Raw genomic sequence first — 24,526 nt, forward strand, 5'->3', positions numbered from 1 at the left:
TGCTCTCTTTGCTCAGGATTGCTCTGGCTACTCTGGGTCTTTTGTGTTTCCATGTGGATTTTTAGGTTTATTCTATGAAGAATGTCATTGGTATTTTGATGGGGATTGCACTAAATCTGTAGATCACTTTGGGTAGAATGACCATTTCAACAATATTGATTCTCCAGTCCAAGAATGTGGGTGGTCTTTCCATCTTTTAGTATCTCCTTCAGTATCTTTATTCAGTGTTTTGCAATATTCGATGTAAAGGTTTTTCACATCCTTGATTGGGTTTATTCCAAGGGTTATTTTGTGTATGGCTAATATGTATGGGACTTCTTTCTGATTTCTTTCTTAGTAACTTCATTATTGGTGTATAATAAGAGTATTGATTTTTGTATGTTGATTTTCATATCCTGATATTTTACTGAAATTCTTTATCAGGTCTAAAAGTCTTTCAGTGCAAGTATTTTCTATATATAGAATCATTAGCAAATAGGGATAATTTGACTTTCCTGTTCCTTAATTGTGTACCTTTTATTTCATTCTCTTGTCTAATTGTTCTGGCTAAAACTTCTAGTATTATATCAAATAAGGGTGAAGGTGGACTTTCTTGGATCTTAGAAGAAATGCTTTCAGTTTCCCCACTTAGTATGATATTGGCCATGGGTTTGTCACATGTTGTCCTTATTATGTTGAGTTAGGATCCTTCTGTGCCTAATTTATTCAGGAATTTTATCATGAAGGGATGTTAAGCTTTAACACAGGCTTGTCCTGCATATATTGAGATGATCATATGGTTCTTATCCTTGATTTTATTCATGTACTGTGTTACACTCATTGATTTGCAAGTGTGGCATGCAACCTTGTATTCCTGAAACCAACTTGATCATGGTGAATGCTTTTTTTAATGTTTTGTTTGTTTTTAAGTGATAATATTTCTCTGTCCAAGGGATGTGGGTTTTTTCGTTTTTGTTTTTGTTTTAACTTTGTTTGAAAATATCTTTTGGGAACTTTCATGGGGAGAAGTATTACATTACCTTTAGTAGTCAGTTGCATATATATTTTGAATTCTTTTCACATTGAATTTCTGTTGAGAAATCAATGCATATCTGTCACTTTGATATCATTGCTTATAGTTTAATCCAACTAATTTTTTGTGCCTTTAGCTCAAATACTACAGTGACTTATGCTGTACATTTTTGCCATTAGCCATGACATTGATTAAAGAGACCCCGATATGTTTAGTTTGAACTCTCTTCCAAGCCTGCAATGGTTAGAATAAGTGTACCTGTAATTTTACTCCTAAGATCATAGGCACATTATAAGCACCTTACTATATACAGTGCTTGCCTTGGTCACAAAAATATCTATAGGAATTAAAATGTGGTTCTGTTTTTTCTGGTAATATGTCTTAGGAAAATCTAACAAAATATGTTTCTTTGAGGTATGAGTTTTATGATGGCTTTAATAATTACCTACCACCAAAAAAATACATGTATTTTAGTTGGCAACAGAGAATTTTTAAACGGAGGGAAGCAAATGACTAAATTGGCCAGGCAGCCATATAGTTAGAGGGCAACTCAGGACACCCAGAGCAATATAAGCAAAGTCTATGTAGATAGGTTACTAATTATTAGAGTAGAATTTCAAGTAAATTCCCTCTGGGTATTATAAGAACAGGTTTATCCAGTACTTTTCCTAGCCCAAATCTTTAATTGGTATTTTCATAAGTGTTTCAATAGTAGGTGACTAAAGTTTGATAATCAAACAGGATAATCCCCACACTGCCCTTATATATCTTAGAATCCAGCAGGCAAATATAATTCATATTCAGTAAGAAGCTATAATGAAATTTTATAATGTCTTTGATTAGGGAAGGTTGAGACTGCTGTGTGAACTCAAGAGAGAAGTAACAGAGATATTTGAGCTGATTTGAAAAGATAAGTAGAAGCCAAGAGATGAGGCAAGGGTTATAGATAGAGAGAACAAAATGAAGGAAGCCTGGACTGGGGGAAGAAGCTTCAGCATTTTTGAAGAATTGAAAATGGTTTGTTGTTAGGAACATGCAGGGTGTCTTGATTGTGCACATATATGTGGTGGTATAGGTGGCATAGTTTTGTGATAATGCTGTAGAGGTAGGCAGAAAGGACCATATAAGTCATTTGAACCAACAAAGGCACAGTGTGAGTGAGGACTCAAATTCTTTGGTTCCAGTCAGTCATGAATATCAGATGTAACCCTTTGGCCATAGAGAACTACAAAAGAATGAAAGCAACTGGTTTTTGGCATTGCACAGACATATAGAACCGTGATCCTTGAGAGAAGAGCTTTGAATTCTCCCCGCTTGTTTCCCTGGATACCTTCCAAATAGCAATAAAAGGAAGTGGAGCCCAGAGAGCAGCAGTCTGGGCATAAGAAGCAGAAGTTGGCATTTCAGGCTGCAGAGAAAGCTGCATTTGGGGGCAGGGAACTGGAAGGTGGGGCCTGCTGAGAGAAGCTCCAGAAATCTGCAAAAGAGTTTCCTTGACCAACTGTCAAGCTGAATATGTGCAGGGCAAAACTCTGCCAGCCCTTACCTAGAATAACTTTTTGAAGGTCATGAGATAAATGGAAATTCCAGAAAGTGCACAGTGCTGGGAAACATGGAGTTTCAATCAGCCCTGAGTGGAGAGATCACCGTGAACATCACAAGCATTCAGCTGACCCTGCCAAAGCCACAGCTTAGGAACAGAGCTATAGTAGCCCTAGATTGAGTACTACTCTAGACCTACCATAACAATGCTCCTGAACAAACCTTGAAAAAGTAAAAGTGATCATTCAGGAAATAAAACTGTCTGCTAGAACAAGTCTCAACTATCTTCCAAGGAAATCAACAAAATCTACACTCATTAACAATTTGGTATCCACCATCTAGATAAATACTACCAGGTAGGTAAGAAACAGGAAAATCACACATACTTAAGGAAATCAGATCAAGAGAAACAGATCCAAAGATGACAGAGATGTAGAAATTTTCAAGGACATTACAACATAATGAGTACACAGATGAGGAATCTCAGAAAATAAAAGGAGACTATAAAAAGGAAACCAAATGGAAATTCTAGACATAAACACTGTGCTGTCTTGAGAAAAACAACATTATTGGAGAGGTTTAACAATAGATTGCTTACTGTAGAAGAAAAAGTTGGTGAACTTGAATCCAGGTCAGTAGAAACTACTCAGACCAGAGAGCAAGAGGAAAAAGAAGTGATTGAACAGAACCTTAGTAAATGTTGGATAATAATGAGTGGCTTAAGGAAGCATAATAGAAATAATAGTTGAAATTTTCTCAAATGTGATGAAATCAACCCACAGATTTGCAAAGCCAAGCAGGATAAACATGAGAACTACACTTGGGCACATTAGTCAAATCACTAAAAAACAACCATGAGGGGAGAAAATAGAGAAAATCATAAAATCAGCCAGAGGGAAAAAGCAAGCAGAGAAGATTGACCACTGGCATATGGTCAGAGTCAATAGAAGCAGGAATACAGTGTGGTGGTATCATTAAAATGCCACAGGGTACAAACCTATCAGCTGCACACTGAAGCTCTCCTGATGGTCATGCCAAAAATCAATCAAGAAGCCAGAAGTGATAGATCTGCAAATGAATACAAAATACTGTTTTTCATGTTTTAATTTCTTCAAAAGGTAAGTGAGGGGTTGTAACATTTTGAGGTAAACTAAATGACAACTAAGGGAGGGATGGAGAAAAGGAAGTGTACTGCTGTATGAGTTTTGATCTTGTGTGGAAGGGGATGTAATAATAAAGATGTATTGGGATAAGTTTAGAATGCATTTTGTAATCTATAGAACAGCCACCAACAGCAACCAAGACCCAGTAAATAGGTCTGTAGCTAAGTACCAAGAGAAAAGGTAAAATGGAATACCAGACTTACTCAGTTTAATCTAGCAGAAGCCAGGATAAAAGAAAAGTGGTAACCAAGAATGGATGAAACTGAACAGAAATCAAATAGTAAGATGAGAGGCTGAAGTACAGCCATGTCAATAATTGTGTATATTATATATAGCAACAGTTAAATGAAAATTCAAATTAAAAAGCAAAGATTTTCAGACCAGATTTAAATATAGCAAAACTCAGATATGTGTGTTTTACATGCAACACATTTTAAAATATGAAGACAGTTTAAAAGTAAAAGAAAGGAGAAGATACCTTGTGAAAGACTAATCATGAGAAAGTGGAAGTGGTTATATTATATTAGACAAAGTAGATATCAAGATGAAGACTATTACCAGTTTAAGAGGAGCACTTTATAACAACACAGTTCATTTGAAGGAGACATAACAATCCTAAGTGGGTATGTAGGTTAACAATAGAGCTTCAAAATACGTGGAACAAAATCTTACCAGAAGTAAGGCAGAAACAAACCCAAAGTTGCAGTTGGAGATTGTAATACTCCTTTCTCAATAACAAGTAATTCATTAAACACATGAACTAAAGTAGTAATAGGGACAGAACGTTTGAGCAACATAATCAACAAGTTAACCTAATTGGCATGTCAGAATACTCCACCCAATCTGGCAGTACAAATTTTTTTAATCAAAATAGATAATATATTAGGCCATAAAATAATCCTCAGTGAATATCAAAGAATTGAAATCATGTAGCAGAAAAGATACAGAAAATCCCCAAATATTTGTAAATAAACCCATGGGTATTTGAACTGAGTAATAATGAAAAGGCAATCTAACAATTGGTGGTAAGCAGCCTAATCAGCACTGGTGAGGGCCTGTGCTGCTTCAGTTGCTTGTGATGGTGTGATGGTTGCTTTTATCTGTCAATTTGGCTAGGCTGTTGTACCCAGATGTTTGTCTAGTATCAGTCTAGTTGCTGGGAAGGTACTTTTTAGTTGAGATTAACATTTAACTCAGTAGACACTGAGTAAAAAACTCTTCTCCATAAAGTAGGTAGGCTTCAGCCAATCAATCGAAGGGCTTAGGGAAAAAGTCTGAGGTCCCTAGGAAAGACTTTGCCTCTAGATTTCCTTTGGTTGTGGGCTACATCAACTCTCCCTTGGGTCTCCAGCCTGCCAACCAAGCCTGCAGAATTCAGACTTGCTGCCTCCATAATTACATATGCCAGTTCCTTAAAATAAATCAGTACACACATATAAGCATACATGCATGTTCTATTGGCTGTGTTTCTGATGAACCCAATTAGAAAAGAAGAAAGTTTTAGAATTATTGATCTAAGGTTCTACCTTAAGCTCCAGAGAAAGAGTAAGTTAACCTCAAAATAACCAGCAGTAAAAAAAGAAAGAAAAGAAAAAATAGAGAATGGAAATTAGTAAGATAGAAAATGAATTATCAAATATAGAAAATTAATGAAACCAATGTAGTTTCTTTGAAAAGATTATAATTGGTAATATTTTGATATCTCTATTTCTTAGATGGATAAAGAAATAGAGAAAACATAATGTTGTAAGGAATAAATTAGGGAATATCAACATAGATCCTATAAATATTAAAAGCAAAATAAGGAGATATTGTATACAACTGTATACCACTAAATATAGTACCAGTGAATATAGATGAAATGGACAAATTTATTAAAAGGCAGTATGTCCCATAACACAATCAAGAAGAAACGAAAGATCTGACTAGCCTACTTCATCTTTAAAGAAATTAAATCTATAATTATACCCTTTCTACAATGAAAACCCTAGGTCTTGATAACTTCACTGACACATTCTAACAAATAGTTAAGGTAGAAATAAGGCTGGTATCACCCTAATGCTAAACTGACAAAGACATTACAGGAAAAGAAAACTTTATGAAAGGAAAAAATTTCAACAGAATATTTGTAAATTTGATTTATCAATATATTAAAAGAATAATGCATTATAATCAAGTTAGATTTATTCTGGGAATGCAAGATTGATACATCACTTAAAATTAGTCATTTAAATTCATCACAATGAGAGAATTAAAGAGAAAAACATTGGTCATTTCAGTAGATGCAAGAAAAGCATTTGGCAAAATTCAGTATTCATGGTTTGAAAGAAATTCTCAGAAAACTTGGAAACTTCATAAATCTCTTCTATAAAAAACCTGCCAGGTAATGACATAACTAATGGTGAAAGACTGAATGATTGAGAACAGGCAACGATGTCTGCTCTTGCTACTTATGTTTAGCATTGAACTGAGCTTCTAGCCATGCAGTAAGGGGAGAAAAGAATTAAAAGGCACACAGAGTGGAAGAGAATAATAGATAGAACCATCTTTATTCACAGATGGTATTGTTCATGTATAGGAAATCTTAAGGGATCTACAAAAAGTTAATAGGATCTGAGAAGCAAATTTAGCAAAGTAGTAGGATGCAAAATTGAAATAAAAGAGTAAATACATGTATAAAGGAGTACAGTGGGCAAGGGAAGTCTTTTCAACAAATATGAACTTCAATTTCACACCATACACAGAAATTAATTTGAGGTGTCTCATAGACCTAATTATAAAGCCAACACTATAAAGTTTCTAGAAACCCTAGAAACTTTAAAGAACATGGGGGCACCTTGTCATTACAGTTTGGGGTTTGGCACCAATTTCTTGGGTCATAGAATAACCAAGAAAAAAATAAGTTGAGCTTATTTGCTAAAAGTATTGCTCATCAGAAGACACTATTAAGGAAATGAAAAAAGCCACACACTGGGAGGAAATATTTGCGTTCTCCATATCTAACAAAGGAATACATCCTAAAAATATAATTGCAAAGAATTGAAATCATGCAGCAGAAAAGATACAGAAAATCCCCAAATATCTGTAAATAAACCCATGGGTATTTGAACTGAGTAATAATGAAAAGGCAACCTAACAATTGGTGGTAAGCAGCCTAAGCAGCACCAGGAAGGACCTGTGCTACTTCAGTTGCTTGTGTTGGTGATGGTTTAAGAAATGTGTGTGTGTATATGGATGCATGTGTGTATAAATTATTGATTTATATAATATATGTACACAACCCACATATATTCAAATCAATAATGAAAGGATAATCTAGAAAATTGGGTAAAAGACTTGCATAGTCATTTCACACACACACATGCTATATGTGTGTATACACACACACAAAAACACATACTTATACACCCAAAAAAATATTCAGTAAGGCTTTGAAAAGGTGTTCAGTATCATTAGTCATCAGGAAAGTGAAAATTAAAACCCCAGTGAACTACAACTACAAACCTTGTGGAATGGCTATAATTAAAAAGACCCAGAAAACTGGAACCCCTTAATATGTTGTTGGGAAAGTATAAAATGATATAATCACTTCAGAAAATTGCTTTCTTTCTTATAAAATTAAACATATTAATCCTGTGATTCAACAGATATCACCCAACAGAAATGAAAACTTACATCTATAAAAAGACTTGGGCAATAATGTAAATGTTAGTTTTATTCATAGTAGCCCCCAAATGGAAATAATCAGTAGACAAATTGTGTTAAGTAAATCACTGGACTACTAAGCAATAAAAAGGGATACATGAATATATGCTAGTACATGTGTGGATTTCAGAAAAAACATTGAGCAGACAAGAAACCAGAGACAGAAATGTATATAAAACCCCACTTATGTGAAATTCTGGAGGAATTGGACTTGGTATGTGTTAGTGTAGCAACAGTGCTTGCCTTGGTAGCTGGAGGTTTATAGGACTGAAAGGGTGCCAGTGAACTTTGGGGGTTTTGGGGGTCACGTGGATGTGTACATTTATCAAAAGTCATACCGTTCACTTAAGATCTATGCATTGCTTTGTAAATTAGTCATCAAGAAATTAATACCCCTGCCTGCCCCCACAAAATGAAAGTTCAAAAACCAGACCAGCTTAGTTCAAATTCTGACTCTGACATTTGAAAGCTATGTAGCTATGAGCAAATTATTTAACCCCTCTGTTTTAGTTTTCTCATTTGTAAAGTGGAGTTTATAACAATACTTAATATAGGGGTTTTGTGGAGATCAAAATGAGTAAATACATGGAAGTGCTTCAAAAAGCGCCTGGCATGTAGTAATAATAATGACGAAAACACTTTGTTTTAGAGTTGCCTATGTTCTTGTCTTTGAAAGTTGATAAAGTAAATGGGGTGTCTTGAGGAACTATTAACTAAATATTTCAAAATCAACTTTTATTAGATGAGTAACTCTTGCCACTTGGGGGTCCTGTGTCCCTTTGTGAATCTGACAAAGGCTTTTGCCCTCTTCTAGAAAAGTGCTCCTAATATACACACAGAATTTTGTATAATGGGTATTAGTTTCTCTGTAACCTTGAGGAAGTTATAGATGTGTGTGATACATTGATTTTGTTTTTGTTTTTACTTAAGTAAAAATCTGGCTAAAGTCCCTTCTTACCAAGTATAAGAAGAAATCTGATATCAGTCAACATGGGTTGGTGCCTTCCCCATCTTCAATCCTGCAAAAATGGCTCCTGTGAACTTTGAAGATAGGATTGCTCACCTGGCCTCACACCTGGTCCTTAGCTCATACTCATCTATCATTGTCCTTGCCTTTAGGACCCACATAGAGCAGGTGTCTGAATCCAAGCTTCTGGCAGATTTGGCCACAGGGAACTGACTTCATAATGGCTGCCTTTCTGACTGGAGTGAGATGGTATCTTAGGGTGGTTTTGATTTGCATTTCTCTGATTGCTAGAGATGGTGAGCATTTTTTCATGTATTTGTTAATTGATTGTATGTCCTCTTCTGAGAAGTTTCTGTCCAAGTCCTTGTCCCATTTGTTGATTGGGTTATCTGCTTTTTTGTTGTTTAACTTTTTGAGTTCTTTGTACACTCCAGAGGTTAGAGCTCTATCTGATGTTTGAGGGGTAAAAATTGGTTCCCAGGATGTAGGCTCCCTATTCACCTCGCATATTATTTCTCTTGCTGAGAAAAAACTTTTTCAGTTTGAATTCGTCCCATTTGTTGATTCTTGGTTTTAACTCTTGTGCTATAGGAGTCTTATTAAGGAATTTGGGGCCTGCCCCCACGAGATGAAGATGAGGACCAACTTTATCTTCTATTAGACGCAGAGTCTCTGGTCTGATTCCTCAGTCTGCCGTCTTGAAAGGTACCTAAACACGCTCCCCGAGGGAAGAAGCCCCTCATCCCTAGAGCCACCATCCCACCTGGGGTTTCTGACAGGAAGAAGCCCAGAGCCCCCACCTCTGCCAGCTGTCAGTAGTTTGGACACCTGGGATCTCCAGGTCCAGGGGTAGCTCCATTCCCACCATTGATAGCAGGCCCCCCAGCCTGGGCAGCCCAACCCACTCAGCCCTTGGTGCTGACAGACGTAGAAATCCCACCGTGGGGGCCCATGTCAGCACCCACACACATTCTGTCATGTATGACTAAAAAAAATAAGTAAAAATTAAAAAAAAAGGTGGCAGACTGGAGCTGTCTACTGCTGAGGCCCTGTGAGTACTGTTGGGCTTTGGGCCCTGGTGAGAGAGTAGGAAGTTCCTACTGGAGTCAGATGGAGGCCCCAGATGTGGGGGAAGGGGGACTGTGAAGTCATAATGGTGTTCATGAGGGTGGCCCCCCAAGGGAGCCCCTGGCTGCAGAGCCAAGCCTGCCAAAGTGCTGGGAGAGGGCCTGGGAGGAAGGGCCAAGGAACAGTTGGCAGGCTGTGGAAGAGGGGGACACAAAGTTTGGAGGTAGGAGGGTGTCTCTGGGAGGAGAGAGCAGCGCCCACCCACTTTGGGCGGGGAGGCAGTGCTGGGGTGGTAAGGCAGGGTCTGGCTGAGGCCCACTGGTGCCAGAGGCTTGGCCCCTCCCCAGGTAGAGGGGCCCACACATGGGCTGGGGTTGGGGGGCATGGTATAGCTGTCCCAGATGGCCTGGGACTCACCCATCAGAAGGCAGTGGATGTGCTGCGGAGCTTTCTGTTTCTCCCAGTTCAGGTCCTCAGTGGTGACTGGACAGGCCAGTTCCAGAAGTGGTGGCAGCCTCAGAGGTCCCCCTATTGATGTGACGGCAAAGGAAACTTTCATTTCTGTGGCCTACCCGTATTCCCCATGGATGAGCATTTCTTCCTTGGCAATGGCTGTCCCGCTCTGCCTACAGCCACCTTCTCACACTGGGCCTTCTTTGCCATCCATTTCCCTGCAAATGCCATGATCTTGTTATTTTTTAGTGCTGAGTAATATTTCGTTGTGTATAAATGCCACATTTTTTAATCCATTCATCTATTGAAGGGCATCTAGGTTGGTTCCCCATTCTAGCTATTGTGAATTGTGCTGCTGTAAACATTGATGTGGCTGTGTCCCTGTAGTATGCTCTTCTTAGGTCTTTTGGGTATAATCCAAGAAGGAGAATAGCTGGGTCAAATGGTGGTTCCATTCCCAGCTTTCCAAGGAATCTCCATACTGCTTTCCAAATTGGCTGCACCAATTTGCAGTCCCACCAGCAATGTATGAGTGTACCTTCCCCCCCCCCCCATCCTCGCCAGCACTTATTGTTGTTTGACTTCATAATGGCTGCCTTTCTGACTGGAGTGAGATGGTATCTTAGGGTGGTTTTGATTTGCATTTCTCTGATTGCTAGAGATGGTGAGCATTTTTTCATGTATTTGTTAATTGATTGTATGTCCTCTTCTGAGAAGTTTCTGTCCAAGTCCTTGTCCCTTTGTTGATTGGGTTATCTGCTTTTTTGTTGTTTAACTTTTTGAGTTCTTTGTACACTCTAGAGGTTAGAGCTCTATCTGATGTTTGAGGGGTAAAAATTGGTTCCCAGGATGTAGGCTCCCTATTCACCTCGCATATTATTTCTCTTGCTGAGAAAAAACTTTTTCAGTTTGAATTCGTCCCATTTGTTGATTCTTGGTTTTAACTCTTGTGCTATAGGAGTCTTATTAAGGAATTTGGGGCCTGCCCCCACGAGATGAAGATGAGGACCAACTTTATCTTCTATTAGACGCAGAGTCTCTGGTCTGATTCCTCAGTCTGCCGTCTTGAAAGGTACCTAAACACGCTCCCCGAGGGAAGAAGCCCCTCATCCCTAGAGCCACCATCCCACCTGGGGTTTCTGACAGGAAGAAGCCCAGAGCCCCCACCTCTGCCAGCTGTCAGTAGTTTGGACACCTGGGATCTCCAGGTCCAGGGGTAGCTCCATTCCCACCATTGATAGCAGGCCCCCCAGCCTGGGCAGCCCAACCCACTCAGCCCTTGGTGCTGACAGACGTAGAAATCCCACCGTGGGGGCCCATGTCAGCACCCACACACATTCTGTCATGTATGACTAAAAAAAATAAGTAAAAATTAAAAAAAAAGGTGGCAGACTGGAGCTGTCTACTGCTGAGGCCCTGTGAGTACTGTTGGGCTTTGGGCCCTGGTGAGAGAGTAGGAAGTTCCTACTGGAGTCAGATGGAGGCCCCAGATGTGGGGGAAGGGGGACTGTGAAGTCATAATGGTGTTCATGAGGGTGGCCCCCCAAGGGAGCCCCTGGCTGCAGAGCCAAGCCTGCCAAAGTGCTGGGAGAGGGCCTGGGAGGAAGGGCCAAGGAACAGTTGGCAGGCTGTGGAAGAGGGGGACACAAAGTTTGGAGGTAGGAGGGTGTCTCTGGGAGGAGAGAGCAGCGCCCACCCACTTTGGGCGGGGAGGCAGTGCTGGGGTGGTGGTAAGGCAGGGTCTGGCTGAGGCCCACTGGTGCCAGAGGCTTGGCCCCTCCCCAGGTAGAGGGGCCCACACATGGGCTGGGGTTGGGGGGCATGGTATAGCTGTCCCAGATGGCCTGGGACTCACCCATCAGAAGGCAGTGGATGTGCTGCGGAGCTTTCTGTTTCTCCCAGTTCAGGTCCTCAGTGGTGACTGGACAGGCCAGTTCCAGAAGTGGTGGCAGCCTCAGAGGTCCCCCTATTGATGTGACGGCAAAGGAAACTTTCATTTCTGTGGCCTACCCGTATTCCCCATGGATGAGCATTTCTTCCTTGGCAATGGCTGTCCCGCTCTGCCTACAGCCACCTTCTCACACTGGGCCTTCTTTGCCATCCATTTCCCTGCAAATGCCATGATCTTGTTATTTTTTAGTGCTGAGTAATATTTCGTTGTGTATAAATGCCACATTTTTTAATCCATTCATCTATTGAAGGGCATCTAGGTTGGTTCCCCATTCTAGCTATTGTGAATTGTGCTGCTGTAAACATTGATGTGGCTGTGTCCCTGTAGTATGCTCTTCTTAGGTCTTTTGGGTATAATCCAAGAAGGAGAATAGCTGGGTCAAATGGTGGTTCCATTCCCAGCTTTCCAAGGAATCTCCATACTGCTTTCCAAATTGGCTGCACCAATTTGCAGTCCCACCAGCAATGTATGAGTGTACCTTCCCCCCCCCCCCCCCCCATCCTAGCCAGCACTTATTGTTGTTTGACTTCATAATGGCTGCCTTTCTGACTGGAGTGAGATGGTATCTTAGGGTGGTTTTGATTTGCATTTCTCTGATTGCTAGAGATGGTGAGCATTTTTTCATGTATTTGTTAATTGATTGTATGTCCTCTTCTGAGAAGTTTCTGTCCAAGTCCTTGTCCCTTTGTTGATTGGGTTATCTGCTTTTTTGTTGTTTAACTTTTTGAGTTCTTTGTACACTCTAGAGGTTAGAGCTCTATCTGATGTTTGAGGGGTAAAAATTGGTTCCCAGGATGTAGGCTCCCTATTCACCTCGCATATTATTTCTCTTGCTGAGAAAAAACTTTTTCAGTTTGAATTCGTCCCATTTGTTGATTCTTGGTTTTAACTCTTGTGCTATAGGAGTCTTATTAAGGAATTTGGGGCCTGCCCCCACGAGATGAAGATGAGGACCAACTTTATCTTCTATTAGACGCAGAGTCTCTGGTCTGATTCCTCAGTCTGCCGTCTTGAAAGGTACCTAAACACGCTCCCCGAGGGAAGAAGCCCCTCATCCCTAGAGCCACCATCCCACCTGGGGTTTCTGACAGGAAGAAGCCCAGAGCCCCCACCTCTGCCAGCTGTCAGTAGTTTGGACACCTGGGATCTCCAGGTCCAGGGGTAGCTCCATTCCCACCATTGATAGCAGGCCCCCCAGCCTGGGCAGCCCAACCCACTCAGCCCTTGGTGCTGACAGACGTAGAAATCCCACCGTGGGGGCCCATGTCAGCACCCACACACATTCTGTCATGTATGACTAAAAAAAATAAGTAAAAATTAAAAAAAAAGGTGGCAGACTGGAGCTGTCTACTGCTGAGGCCCTGTGAGTACTGTTGGGCTTTGGGCCCTGGTGAGAGAGTAGGAAGTTCCTACTGGAGTCAGATGGAGGCCCCAGATGTGGGGGAAGGGGGACTGTGAAGTCATAATGGTGTTCATGAGGGTGGCCCCCCAAGGGAGCCCCTGGCTGCAGAGCCAAGCCTGCCAAAGTGCTGGGAGAGGGCCTGGGAGGAAGGGCCAAGGAACAGTTGGCAGGCTGTGGAAGAGGGGGACACAAAGTTTGGAGGTAGGAGGGTGTCTCTGGGAGGAGAGAGCAGCGCCCACCCACTTTGGGCGGGGAGGCAGTGCTGGGGTGGTAAGGCAGGGTCTGGCTGAGGCCCACTGGTGCCAGAGGCTTGGCCCCTCCCCAGGTAGAGGGGCCCACACATGGGCTGGGGTTGGGGGGCATGGTATAGCTGTCCCAGATGGCCTGGGACTCACCCATCAGAAGGCAGTGGATGTGCTGCGGAGCTTTCTGTTTCTCCCAGTTCAGGTCCTCAGTGGTGACTGGACAGGCCAGTTCCAGAAGTGGTGGCAGCCTCAGAGGTCCCCCTATTGATGTGACGGCAAAGGAAACTTTCATTTCTGTGGCCTACCCGTATTCCCCATGGATGAGCATTTCTTCCTTGGCAATGGCTGTCCCGCTCTGCCTACAGCCACCTTCTCACACTGGGCCTTCTTTGCCATCCATTTCCCTGCAAATGCCATGATCTTGTTATTTTTTAGTGCTGAGTAATATTTCGTTGTGTATAAATGCCACATTTTTTAATCCATTCATCTATTGAAGGGCATCTAGGTTGGTTCCCCATTCTAGCTATTGTGAATTGTGCTGCTGTAAACATTGATGTGGCTGTGTCCCTGTAGTATGCTCTTCTTAGGTCTTTTGGGTATAATCCAAGAAGGAGAATAGCTGGGTCAAATGGTGGTTCCATTCCCAGCTTTCCAAGGAATCTCCATACTGCTTTCCAAATTGGCTGCACCAATTTGCAGTCCCACCAGCAATGTATGAGTGTACCTTCCCCCCCCCCCCCCCATCCTCGCCAGCACTTATTGTTGTTTGACTTCATAATGGCTGCCTTTCTGACTGGAGTGAGATGGTATCTTAGGGTGGTTTTGATTTGCATTTCTCTGATTGCTAGAGATGGTGAGCATTTTTTCATGTATTTGTTAATTGATTGTATGTCCTCTTCTGAGAAGTTTCTGTCCAAGTCCTTGTCCCTTTGTTGATTGGGTTATCTGCTTTTTTGTTGTTTAACTTTTTGAGTTCTTTGTACACTCTAGAGGTTAGAGCTCTATCTGATGTTTGAGGGGTAAAAATTGGTTCCCAGGATGTAGGCTCCCTATTCACCTCGCATATTATTTCTCTTGCTGAGAAAAAACTTTTTCAGTTTGAATTCGTCCCATTTGTTGATTCTTGGTTTTAACTCTTGTGCTATAGGAGTCTTATTAAGGAATTTGGGGCCTGCCCCCACGAGATGAAGATGAGGACCAACTTTATCTTCTATTAGACGCAGAGTCTCTGGTCTGATTCCTCAGTCTGCCGTCTTGAAAGGTACCTAAACACGCTCCCCGAGGGAAGAAGCCCCTCATCCCTAGAGCCACCATCCCACCTGGGGTTTCTGACAGGAAGAAGCCCAGAGCCCCCACCTCTGCCAGCTGTCAGTAGTTTGGACACCTGGGATCTCCAGGTCCAGGGGTAGCTCCATTCCCACCATTGATAGCAGGCCCCCCAGCCTGGGCAGCCCAACCCACTCAGCCCTTGGTGCTGACAGACGTAGAAATCCCACCGTGGGGGCCCATGTCAGCACCCACACACATTCTGTCATGTATGACTAAAAAAAATAAGTAAAAATTAAAAAAAAAGGTGGCAGACTGGAGCTGTCTACTGCTGAGGCCCTGTGAGTACTGTTGGGCTTTGGGCCCTGGTGAGAGAGTAGGAAGTTCCTACTGGAGTCAGATGGAGGCCCCAGATGTGGGGGAAGGGGGACTGTGAAGTCATAATGGTGTTCATGAGGGTGGCCCCCCAAGGGAGCCCCTGGCTGCAGAGCCAAGCCTGCCAAAGTGCTGGGAGAGGGCCTGGGAGGAAGGGCCAAGGAACAGTTGGCAGGCTGTGGAAGAGGGGGACACAAAGTTTGGAGGTAGGAGGGTGTCTCTGGGAGGAGAGAGCAGCGCCCACCCACTTTGGGCGGGGAGGCAGTGCTGGGGTGGTAAGGCAGGGTCTGGCTGAGGCCCACTGGTGCCAGAGGCTTGGCCCCTCCCCAGGTAGAGGGGCCCACACATGGGCTGGGGTTGGGGGGCATGGTATAGCTGTCCCAGATGGCCTGGGACTCACCCATCAGAAGGCAGTGGATGTGCTGCGGAGCTTTCTGTTTCTCCCAGTTCAGGTCCTCAGTGGTGACTGGACAGGCCAGTTCCAGAAGTGGTGGCAGCCTCAGAGGTCCCCCTATTGATGTGACGGCAAAGGAAACTTTCATTTCTGTGGCCTACCCGTATTCCCCATGGATGAGCATTTCTTCCTTGGCAATGGCTGTCCCGCTCTGCCTACAGCCACCTTCTCACACTGGGCCTTCTTTGCCATCCATTTCCCTGCAAATGCCATGATCTTGTTATTTTTTAGTGCTGAGTAATATTTCGTTGTGTATAAATGCCACATTTTTTAATCCATTCATCTATTGAAGGGCATCTAGGTTGGTTCCCCACTCTAGCTATTGTGAATTGTGCTGCTGTAAACATTGATGTGGCTGTGTCCCTGTAGTATGCTCTTCTTAGGTCTTTTGGGTATAATCCAAGAAGGAGAATAGCTGGGTCAAATGGTGGTTCCATTCCCAGCTTTCCAAGGAATCTCCATACTGCTTTCCAAATTGGCTGCACCAATTTGCAGTCCCACCAGCAATGTATGAGTATACCTTCCCCCCCCCCCCATCCTCGCCAGCACTTATTGTTGTTTGACTTCATAATGGCTGCCTTTCTGACTGGAGTGAGATGGTATCTTAGGGTGGTTTTGATTTGCATTTCTCTGATTGCTAGAGATGGTGAGCATTTTTTCATGTATTTGTTAATTGATTGTATGTCCTCTTCTGAGAAGTTTCTGTCCAAGTCCTTGTCCCTTTGTTGATTGGGTTATCTGCTTTTTTGTTGTTTAACTTTTTGAGTTCTTTGTACACTCTAGAGGTTAGAGCTCTATCTGATGTTTGAGGGGTAAAAATTGGTTCCCAGGATGTAGGCTCCCTATTCACCTCGCATATTATTTCTCTTGCTGAGAAAAAACTTTTTCAGTTTGAATTCGTCCCATTTGTTGATTCTTGGTTTTAACTCTTGTGCTATAGGAGTCTTATTAAGGAATTTGGGGCCTGCCCCCACGAGATGAAGATGAGGACCAACTTTATCTTCTATTAGACGCAGAGTCTCTGGTCTGATTCCTCAGTCTGCCGTCTTGAAAGGTACCTAAACACGCTCCCCGAGGGAAGAAGCCCCTCATCCCTAGAGCCACCATCCCACCTGGGGTTTCTGACAGGAAGAAGCCCAGAGCCCCCACCTCTGCCAGCTGTCAGTAGTTTGGACACCTGGGATCTCCAGGTCCAGGGGTAGCTCCATTCCCACCATTGATAGCAGGCCCCCCAGCCTGGGCAGCCCAACCCACTCAGCCCTTGGTGCTGACAGACGTAGAAATCCCACCGTGGGGGCCCATGTCAGCACCCACACACATTCTGTCATGTATGACTAAAAAAAATAAGTAAAAATTAAAAAAAAAGGTGGCAGACTGGAGCTGTCTACTGCTGAGGCCCTGTGAGTACTGTTGGGCTTTGGGCCCTGGTGAGAGAGTAGGAAGTTCCTACTGGAGTCAGATGGAGGCCCCAGATGTGGGGGAAGGGGGACTGTGAAGTCATAATGGTGTTCATGAGGGTGGCCCCCCAAGGGAGCCCCTGGCTGCAGAGCCAAGCCTGCCAAAGTGCTGGGAGAGGGCCTGGGAGGAAGGGCCAAGGAACAGTTGGCAGGCTGTGGAAGAGGGGGACACAAAGTTTGGAGGTAGGAGGGTGTCTCTGGGAGGAGAGAGCAGCGCCCACCCACTTTGGGCGGGGAGGCAGTGCTGGGGTGGTAAGGCAGGGTCTGGCTGAGGCCCACTGGTGCCAGAGGCTTGGCCCCTCCCCAGGTAGAGGGGCCCACACATGGGCTGGGGTTGGGGGGCATGGTATAGCTGTCCCAGATGGCCTGGGACTCACCCATCAGAAGGCAGTGGATGTGCTGCGGAGCTTTCTGTTTCTCCCAGTTCAGGTCCTCAGTGGTGACTGGACAGGCCAGTTCCAGAAGTGGTGGCAGCCTCAGAGGTCCCCCTATTGATGTGACGGCAAAGGAAACTTTCATTTCTGTGGCCTACCCGTATTCCCCATGGATGAGCATTTCTTCCTTGGCAATGGCTGTCCCGCTCTGCCTACAGCCACCTTCTCACACTGGGCCTTCTTTGCCATCCATTTCCCTGCAAATGCCATGATCTTGTTATTTTTTAGTGCTGAGTAATATTTCGTTGTGTATAAATGCCACATTTTTTAATCCATTCATCTATTGAAGGGCATCTAGGTTGGTTCCCCACTCTAGCTATTGTGAATTGTGCTGCTGTAAACATTGATGTGGCTGTGTCCCTGTAGTATGCTCTTCTTAGGTCTTTTGGGTATAATCCAAGAAGGAGAATAGCTGGGTCAAATGGTGGTTCCATTCCCAGCTTTCCAAGGAATCTCCATACTGCTTTCCAAATTGGCTGCACCAATTTGCAGTCCCACCAGCAATGTATGAGTGTACCTTCCCCCCCCCCCCCCCCATCCTCGCCAGCACTTATTGTTGTTTGACTTCATAATGGCTGCCTTTCTGACTGGAGTGAGATGGTATCTTAGGGTGGTTTTGATTTGCATTTCTCTGATTGCTAGAGATGGTGAGCATTTTTTCATGTATTTGTTAATTGATTGTATGTCCTCTTCTGAGAAGTTTCTGTCCAAGTCCTTGTCCCATTTGTTGATTGGGTTATCTGCTTTTTTGTTGTTTAACTTTTTGAGTTCTTTGTACACTCTAGAGGTTAGAGCTCTATCTGATGTTTGAGGGGTAAAAATTGGTTCCCAGGATGTAGGCTCCCTATTCACCTCGCATATTATTTCTCTTGCTGAGAAAAAACTTTTTCAGTTTGAATTCGTCCCATTTGTTGATTCTTGGTTTTAACTCTTGTGCTATAGGAGTCTTATTAAGGAATTTGGGGCCTGCCCCCACGAGATGAAGATGAGGACCAACTTTATCTTCTATTAGACGCAGAGTCTCTGGTCTGATTCCTCAGTCTGCCGTCTTGAAAGGTACCTAAACACGCTCCCCGAGGGAAGAAGCCCCTCATCCCTAGAGCCACCATCCCACCTGGGGTTTCTGACAGGAAGAAGCCCAGAGCCCCCACCTCTGCCAGCTGTCAGTAGTTTGGACACCTGGGATCTCCAGGTCCAGGGGTAGCTCCATTCCCACCATTGATAGCAGGCCCCCCAGCCTGGGCAGCCCAACCCACTCAGCCCTTGGTGCTGACAGACGTAGAAATCCCACCGTGGGGGCCCATGTCAGCACCCACACACATTCTGTCATGTATGACTAAAAAAAATAAGTAAAAATTTAAAAAAAAGGTGGCAGACTGGAGCTGTCTACTGCTGAGGCCCTGTGAGTACTGTTGGGCTTTGGGCCCTGGTGAGAGAGTAGGAAGTTCCTACTGGAGTCAGATGGAGGCCCCAGATGTGGGGGAAGGGGGACTGTGAAGTCATAATGGTGTTCATGAGGGTGGCCCCCCAAGGGAGCCCCTGGCTGCAGAGCCAAGCCTGCCAAAGTGCTGGGAGAGGGCCTGGGAGGAAGGGCCAAGGAACAGTTGGCAGGCTGTGGAAGAGGGGGACACAAAGTTTGGAGGTAGGAGGGTGTCTCTGGGAGGAGAGAGCAGCGCCCACCCACTTTGGGCGGGGAGGCAGTGCTGGGGTGGTAAGGCAGGGTCTGGCTGAGGCCCACTGGTGCCAGAGGCTTCGCCCCTCCCCAGGTAGAGGGGCCCACACATGGGCTGGGGTTGGGGGGCATGGTATAGCTGTCCCAGATGGCCTGGGACTCACCCATCAGAAGGCAGTGGATGTGCTGCGGAGCTTTCTGTTTCTCCCAGTTCAGGTCCTCAGTGGTGACTGGACAGGCCAGTTCCAGAAGTGGTGGCAGCCTCAGAGGTCCCCCTATTGATGTGACGGCAAAGGAAACTTTCATTTCTGTGGCCTACCCGTATTCCCCATGGATGAGCATTTCTTCCTTGGCAATGGCTGTCCCGCTCTGCCTACAGCCACCTTCTCACACTGGGCCTTCTTTGCCATCCATTTCCCTGCAAATGCCATGATCTTGTTATTTTTTAGTGCTGAGTAATATTTCGTTGTGTATAAATGCCACATTTTTTAATCCATTCATCTATTGAAGGGCATCTAGGTTGGTTCCCCACTCTAGCTATTGTGAATTGTGCTGCTGTAAACATTGATGTGGCTGTGTCCCTGTAGTATGCTCTTCTTAGGTCTTTTGGGTATAATCCAAGAAGGAGAATAGCTGGGTCAAATGGTGGTTCCATTCCCAGCTTTCCAAGGAATCTCCATACTGCTTTCCAAATTGGCTGCACCAATTTGCAGTCCCACCAGCAATGTATGAGTATACCTTCCCCCCCCCCCCCATCCTCGCCAGCACTTATTGTTGTTTGACTTCATAATGGCTGCCTTTCTGACTGGAGTGAGATGGTATCTTAGGGTGGTTTTGATTTGCATTTCTCTGATTGCTAGAGATGGTGAGCATTTTTTCATGTATTTGTTAATTGATTGTATGTCCTCTTCTGAGAAGTTTCTGTCCAAGTCCTTGTCCCTTTGTTGATTGGGTTATCTGCTTTTTTGTTGTTTAACTTTTTGAGTTCTTTGTACACTCTAGAGGTTAGAGCTCTATCTGATGTTTGAGGGGTAAAAATTGGTTCCCAGGATGTAGGCTCCCTATTCACCTCGCATATTATTTCTCTTGCTGAGAAAAAACTTTTTCAGTTTGAATTCGTCCCATTTGTTGATTCTTGGTTTTAACTCTTGTGCTATAGGAGTCTTATTAAGGAATTTGGGGCCTGCCCCCACGAGATGAAGATGAGGACCAACTTTATCTTCTATTAGACGCAGAGTCTCTGGTCTGATTCCTCAGTCTGCCGTCTTGAAAGGTACCTAAACACGCTCCCCGAGGGAAGAAGCCCCTCATCCCTAGAGCCACCATCCCACCTGGGGTTTCTGACAGGAAGAAGCCCAGAGCCCCCACCTCTGCCAGCTGTCAGTAGTTTGGACACCTGGGATCTCCAGGTCCAGGGGTAGCTCCATTCCCACCATTGATAGCAGGCCCCCCAGCCTGGGCAGCCCAACCCACTCAGCCCTTGGTGCTGACAGACGTAGAAATCCCACCGTGGGGGCCCATGTCAGCACCCACACACATTCTGTCATGTATGACTAAAAAAAATAAGTAAAAATTAAAAAAAAAGGTGGCAGACTGGAGCTGTCTACTGCTGAGGCCCTGTGAGTACTGTTGGGCTTTGGGCCCTGGTGAGAGAGTAGGAAGTTCCTACTGGAGTCAGATGGAGGCCCCAGATGTGGGGGAAGGGGGACTGTGAAGTCATAATGGTGTTCATGAGGGTGGCCCCCCAAGGGAGCCCCTGGCTGCAGAGCCAAGCCTGCCAAAGTGCTGGGAGAGGGCCTGGGAGGAAGGGCCAAGGAACAGTTGGCAGGCTGTGGAAGAGGGGGACACAAAGTTTGGAGGTAGGAGGGTGTCTCTGGGAGGAGAGAGCAGCGCCCACCCACTTTGGGCGGGGAGGCAGTGCTGGGGTGGTGGTAAGGCAGGGTCTGGCTGAGGCCCACTGGTGCCAGAGGCTTGGCCCCTCCCCAGGTAGAGGGGCCCACACATGGGCTGGGGTTGGGGGGCATGGTATAGCTGTCCCAGATGGCCTGGGACTCACCCATCAGAAGGCAGTGGATGTGCTGCGGAGCTTTCTGTTTCTCCCAGTTCAGGTCCTCAGTGGTGACTGGACAGGCCAGTTCCAGAAGTGGTGGCAGCCTCAGAGGTCCCCCTATTGATGTGACGGCAAAGGAAACTTTCATTTCTGTGGCCTACCCGTATTCCCCATGGATGAGCATTTCTTCCTTGGCAATGGCTGTCCCGCTCTGCCTACAGCCACCTTCTCACACTGGGCCTTCTTTGCCATCCATTTCCCTGCAAATGCCATGATCTTGTTATTTTTTAGTGCTGAGTAATATTTCGTTGTGTATAAATGCCACATTTTTTAATCCATTCATCTATTGAAGGGCATCTAGGTTGGTTCCCCATTCTAGCTATTGTGAATTGTGCTGCTGTAAACATTGATGTGGCTGTGTCCCTGTAGTATGCTCTTCTTAGGTCTTTTGGGTATAATCCAAGAAGGAGAATAGCTGGGTCAAATGGTGGTTCCATTCCCAGCTTTCCAAGGAATCTCCATACTGCTTTCCAAATTGGCTGCACCAATTTGCAGTCCCACCAGCAATGTATGAGTGTACCTTCCCCCCCCCCCCCCATCCTCGCCAGCACTTATTGTTGTTTGACTTCATAATGGCTGCCTTTCTGACTGGAGTGAGATGGTATCTTAGGGTGGTTTTGATTTGCATTTCTCTGATTGCTAGAGATGGTGAGCATTTTTTCATGTATTTGTTAATTGATTGTATGTCCTCTTCTGAGAAGTTTCTGTCCAAGTCCTTGTCCCATTTGTTGATTGGGTTATCTGCTTTTTTGTTGTTTAACTTTTTGAGTTCTTTGTACACTCTAGAGGTTAGAGCTCTATCTGATGTTTGAGGGGTAAAAATTGGTTCCCAGGATGTAGGCTCCCTATTCACCTCGCATATTATTTCTCTTGCTGAGAAAAAACTTTTTCAGTTTGAATTCGTCCCATTTGTTGATTCTTGGTTTTAACTCTTGTGCTATAGGAGTCTTATTAAGGAATTTGGGGCCTGCCCCCACGAGATGAAGATGAGGACCAACTTTATCTTCTATTAGACGCAGAGTCTCTGGTCTGATTCCTCAGTCTGCCGTCTTGAAAGGTACCTAAACACGCTCCCCGAGGGAAGAAGCCCCTCATCCCTAGAGCCACCATCCCACCTGGGGTTTCTGACAGGAAGAAGCCCAGAGCCCCCACCTCTGCCAGCTGTCAGTAGTTTGGACACCTGGGATCTCCAGGTCCAGGGGTAGCTCCATTCCCACCATTGATAGCAGGCCCCCCAGCCTGGGCAGCCCAACCCACTCAGCCCTTGGTGCTGACAGACGTAGAAATCCCACCGTGGGGGCCCATGTCAGCACCCACACACATTCTGTCATGTATGACTAAAAAAAATAAGTAAAAATTAAAAAAAAAGGTGGCAGACTGGAGCTGTCTACTGCTGAGGCCCTGTGAGTACTGTTGGGCTTTGGGCCCTGGTGAGAGAGTAGGAAGTTCCTACTGGAGTCAGATGGAGGCCCCAGATGTGGGGGAAGGGGGACTGTGAAGTCATAATGGTGTTCATGAGGGTGGCCCCCCAAGGGAGCCCCTGGCTGCAGAGCCAAGCCTGCCAAAGTGCTGGGAGAGGGCCTGGGAGGAAGGGCCAAGGAACAGTTGGCAGGCTGTGGAAGAGGGGGACACAAAGTTTGGAGGTAGGAGGGTGTCTCTGGGAGGAGAGAGCAGCGCCCACCCACTTTGGGCGGGGAGGCAGTGCTGGGGTGGTAAGGCAGGGTCTGGCTGAGGCCCACTGGTGCCAGAGGCTTGGCCCCTCCCCAGGTAGAGGGGCCCACACATGGGCTGGGGTTGGGGGGCATGGTATAGCTGTCCCAGATGGCCTGGGACTCACCCATCAGAAGGCAGTGTATGTGCTGCGGAGCTTTCTGTTTCTCCCAGTTCAGGTCCTCAGTGGTGACTGGACAGGCCAGTTCCAGAAGTGGTGGCAGCCTCAGAGGTCCCCCTATTGATGTGACGGCAAAGGAAACTTTCATTTCTGTGGCCTACCCGTATTCCCCATGGATGAGCATTTCTTCCTTGGCAATGGCTGTCCCGCTCTGCCTACAGCCACCTTCTCACACTGGGCCTTCTTTGCCATCCATTTCCCTGCAAATGCCATGATCTTGTTATTTTTTAGTGCTGAGTAATATTTCGTTGTGTATAAATGCCACATTTTTTAATCCATTCATCTATTGAAGGGCATCTAGGTTGGTTCCCCATTCTAGCTATTGTGAATTGTGCTGCTGTAAACATTGATGTGGCTGTGTCCCTGTAGTATGCTCTTCTTAGGTCTTTTGGGTATAATCCAAGAAGGAGAATAGCTGGGTCAAATGGTGGTTCCATTCCCAGCTTTCCAAGGAATCTCCATACTGCTTTCCAAATTGGCTGCACCAATTTGCAGTCCCACCAGCAATGTATGAGTGTACCTTCCCCCCCCCCCCCATCCTCGCCAGCACTTATTGTTGTTTGACTTCATAATGGCTGCCTTTCTGACTGGAGTGAGATGGTATCTTAGGGTGGTTTTGATTTGCATTTCTCTGATTGCTAGAGATGGTGAGCATTTTTTCATGTATTTGTTAATTGATTGTATGTCCTCTTCTGAGAAGTTTCTGTCCAAGTCCTTGTCCCATTTGTTGATTGGGTTATCTGCTTTTTTGTTGTTTAACTTTTTGAGTTCTTTGTACACTCTAGAGGTTAGAGCTCTATCTGATGTTTGAGGGGTAAAAATTGGTTCCCAGGATGTAGGCTCCCTATTCACCTCGCATATTATTTCTCTTGCTGAGAAAAAACTTTTTCAGTTTGAATTCGTCCCATTTGTTGATTCTTGGTTTTAACTCTTGTGCTATAGGAGTCTTATTAAGGAATTTGGGGCCTGCCCCCACGAGATGAAGATGAGGACCAACTTTATCTTCTATTAGACGCAGAGTCTCTGGTCTGATTCCTCAGTCTGCCGTCTTGAAAGGTACCTAAACACGCTCCCCGAGGGAAGAAGCCCCTCATCCCTAGAGCCACCATCCCACCTGGGGTTTCTGACAGGAAGAAGCCCAGAGCCCCCACCTCTGCCAGCTGTCAGTAGTTTGGACACCTGGGATCTCCAGGTCCAGGGGTAGCTCCATTCCCACCATTGATAGCAGGCCCCCCAGCCTGGGCAGCCCAACCCACTCAGCCCTTGGTGCTGACAGACGTAGAAATCCCACCGTGGGGGCCCATGTCAGCACCCACACACATTCTGTCATGTATGACTAAAAAAAATAAGTAAAAATTA

The 24,526-nt window shown here is 45.0% G+C and overlaps 1 protein-coding gene across 3 annotated transcripts in view; it reads left to right on the top strand.

The window, feature by feature from the left end:
* The window catches only part of LOC114079094 (monocyte to macrophage differentiation factor), a 77,344-nt gene that overhangs the window by 18,525 nt on the left and 34,293 nt on the right, over nucleotides 1-24,526 (top strand). Inside the window, exon 7 of one of the 3 annotated variants that reach the window (XM_027920200.3) lies at nucleotides 8,542-8,781. The exons of the other annotated variants lie outside the window; for them this stretch is intronic. Within the exon in view, the coding sequence (XP_027776001.1) occupies nucleotides 8,542-8,565 (24 nt within the window). The 3' untranslated portion in view covers nucleotides 8,566-8,781. Of the gene's footprint in view, nucleotides 1-8,541; nucleotides 8,782-24,526 lie in introns of those variants that run through there. 3 annotated transcript variants of the gene reach the window in all.

This window comes from Marmota flaviventris, chromosome 17 (genome assembly GCF_047511675.1).
Source record: "Marmota flaviventris isolate mMarFla1 chromosome 17, mMarFla1.hap1, whole genome shotgun sequence".
Classification (NCBI taxonomy): Eukaryota; Metazoa; Chordata; class Mammalia; order Rodentia; family Sciuridae; genus Marmota; species Marmota flaviventris.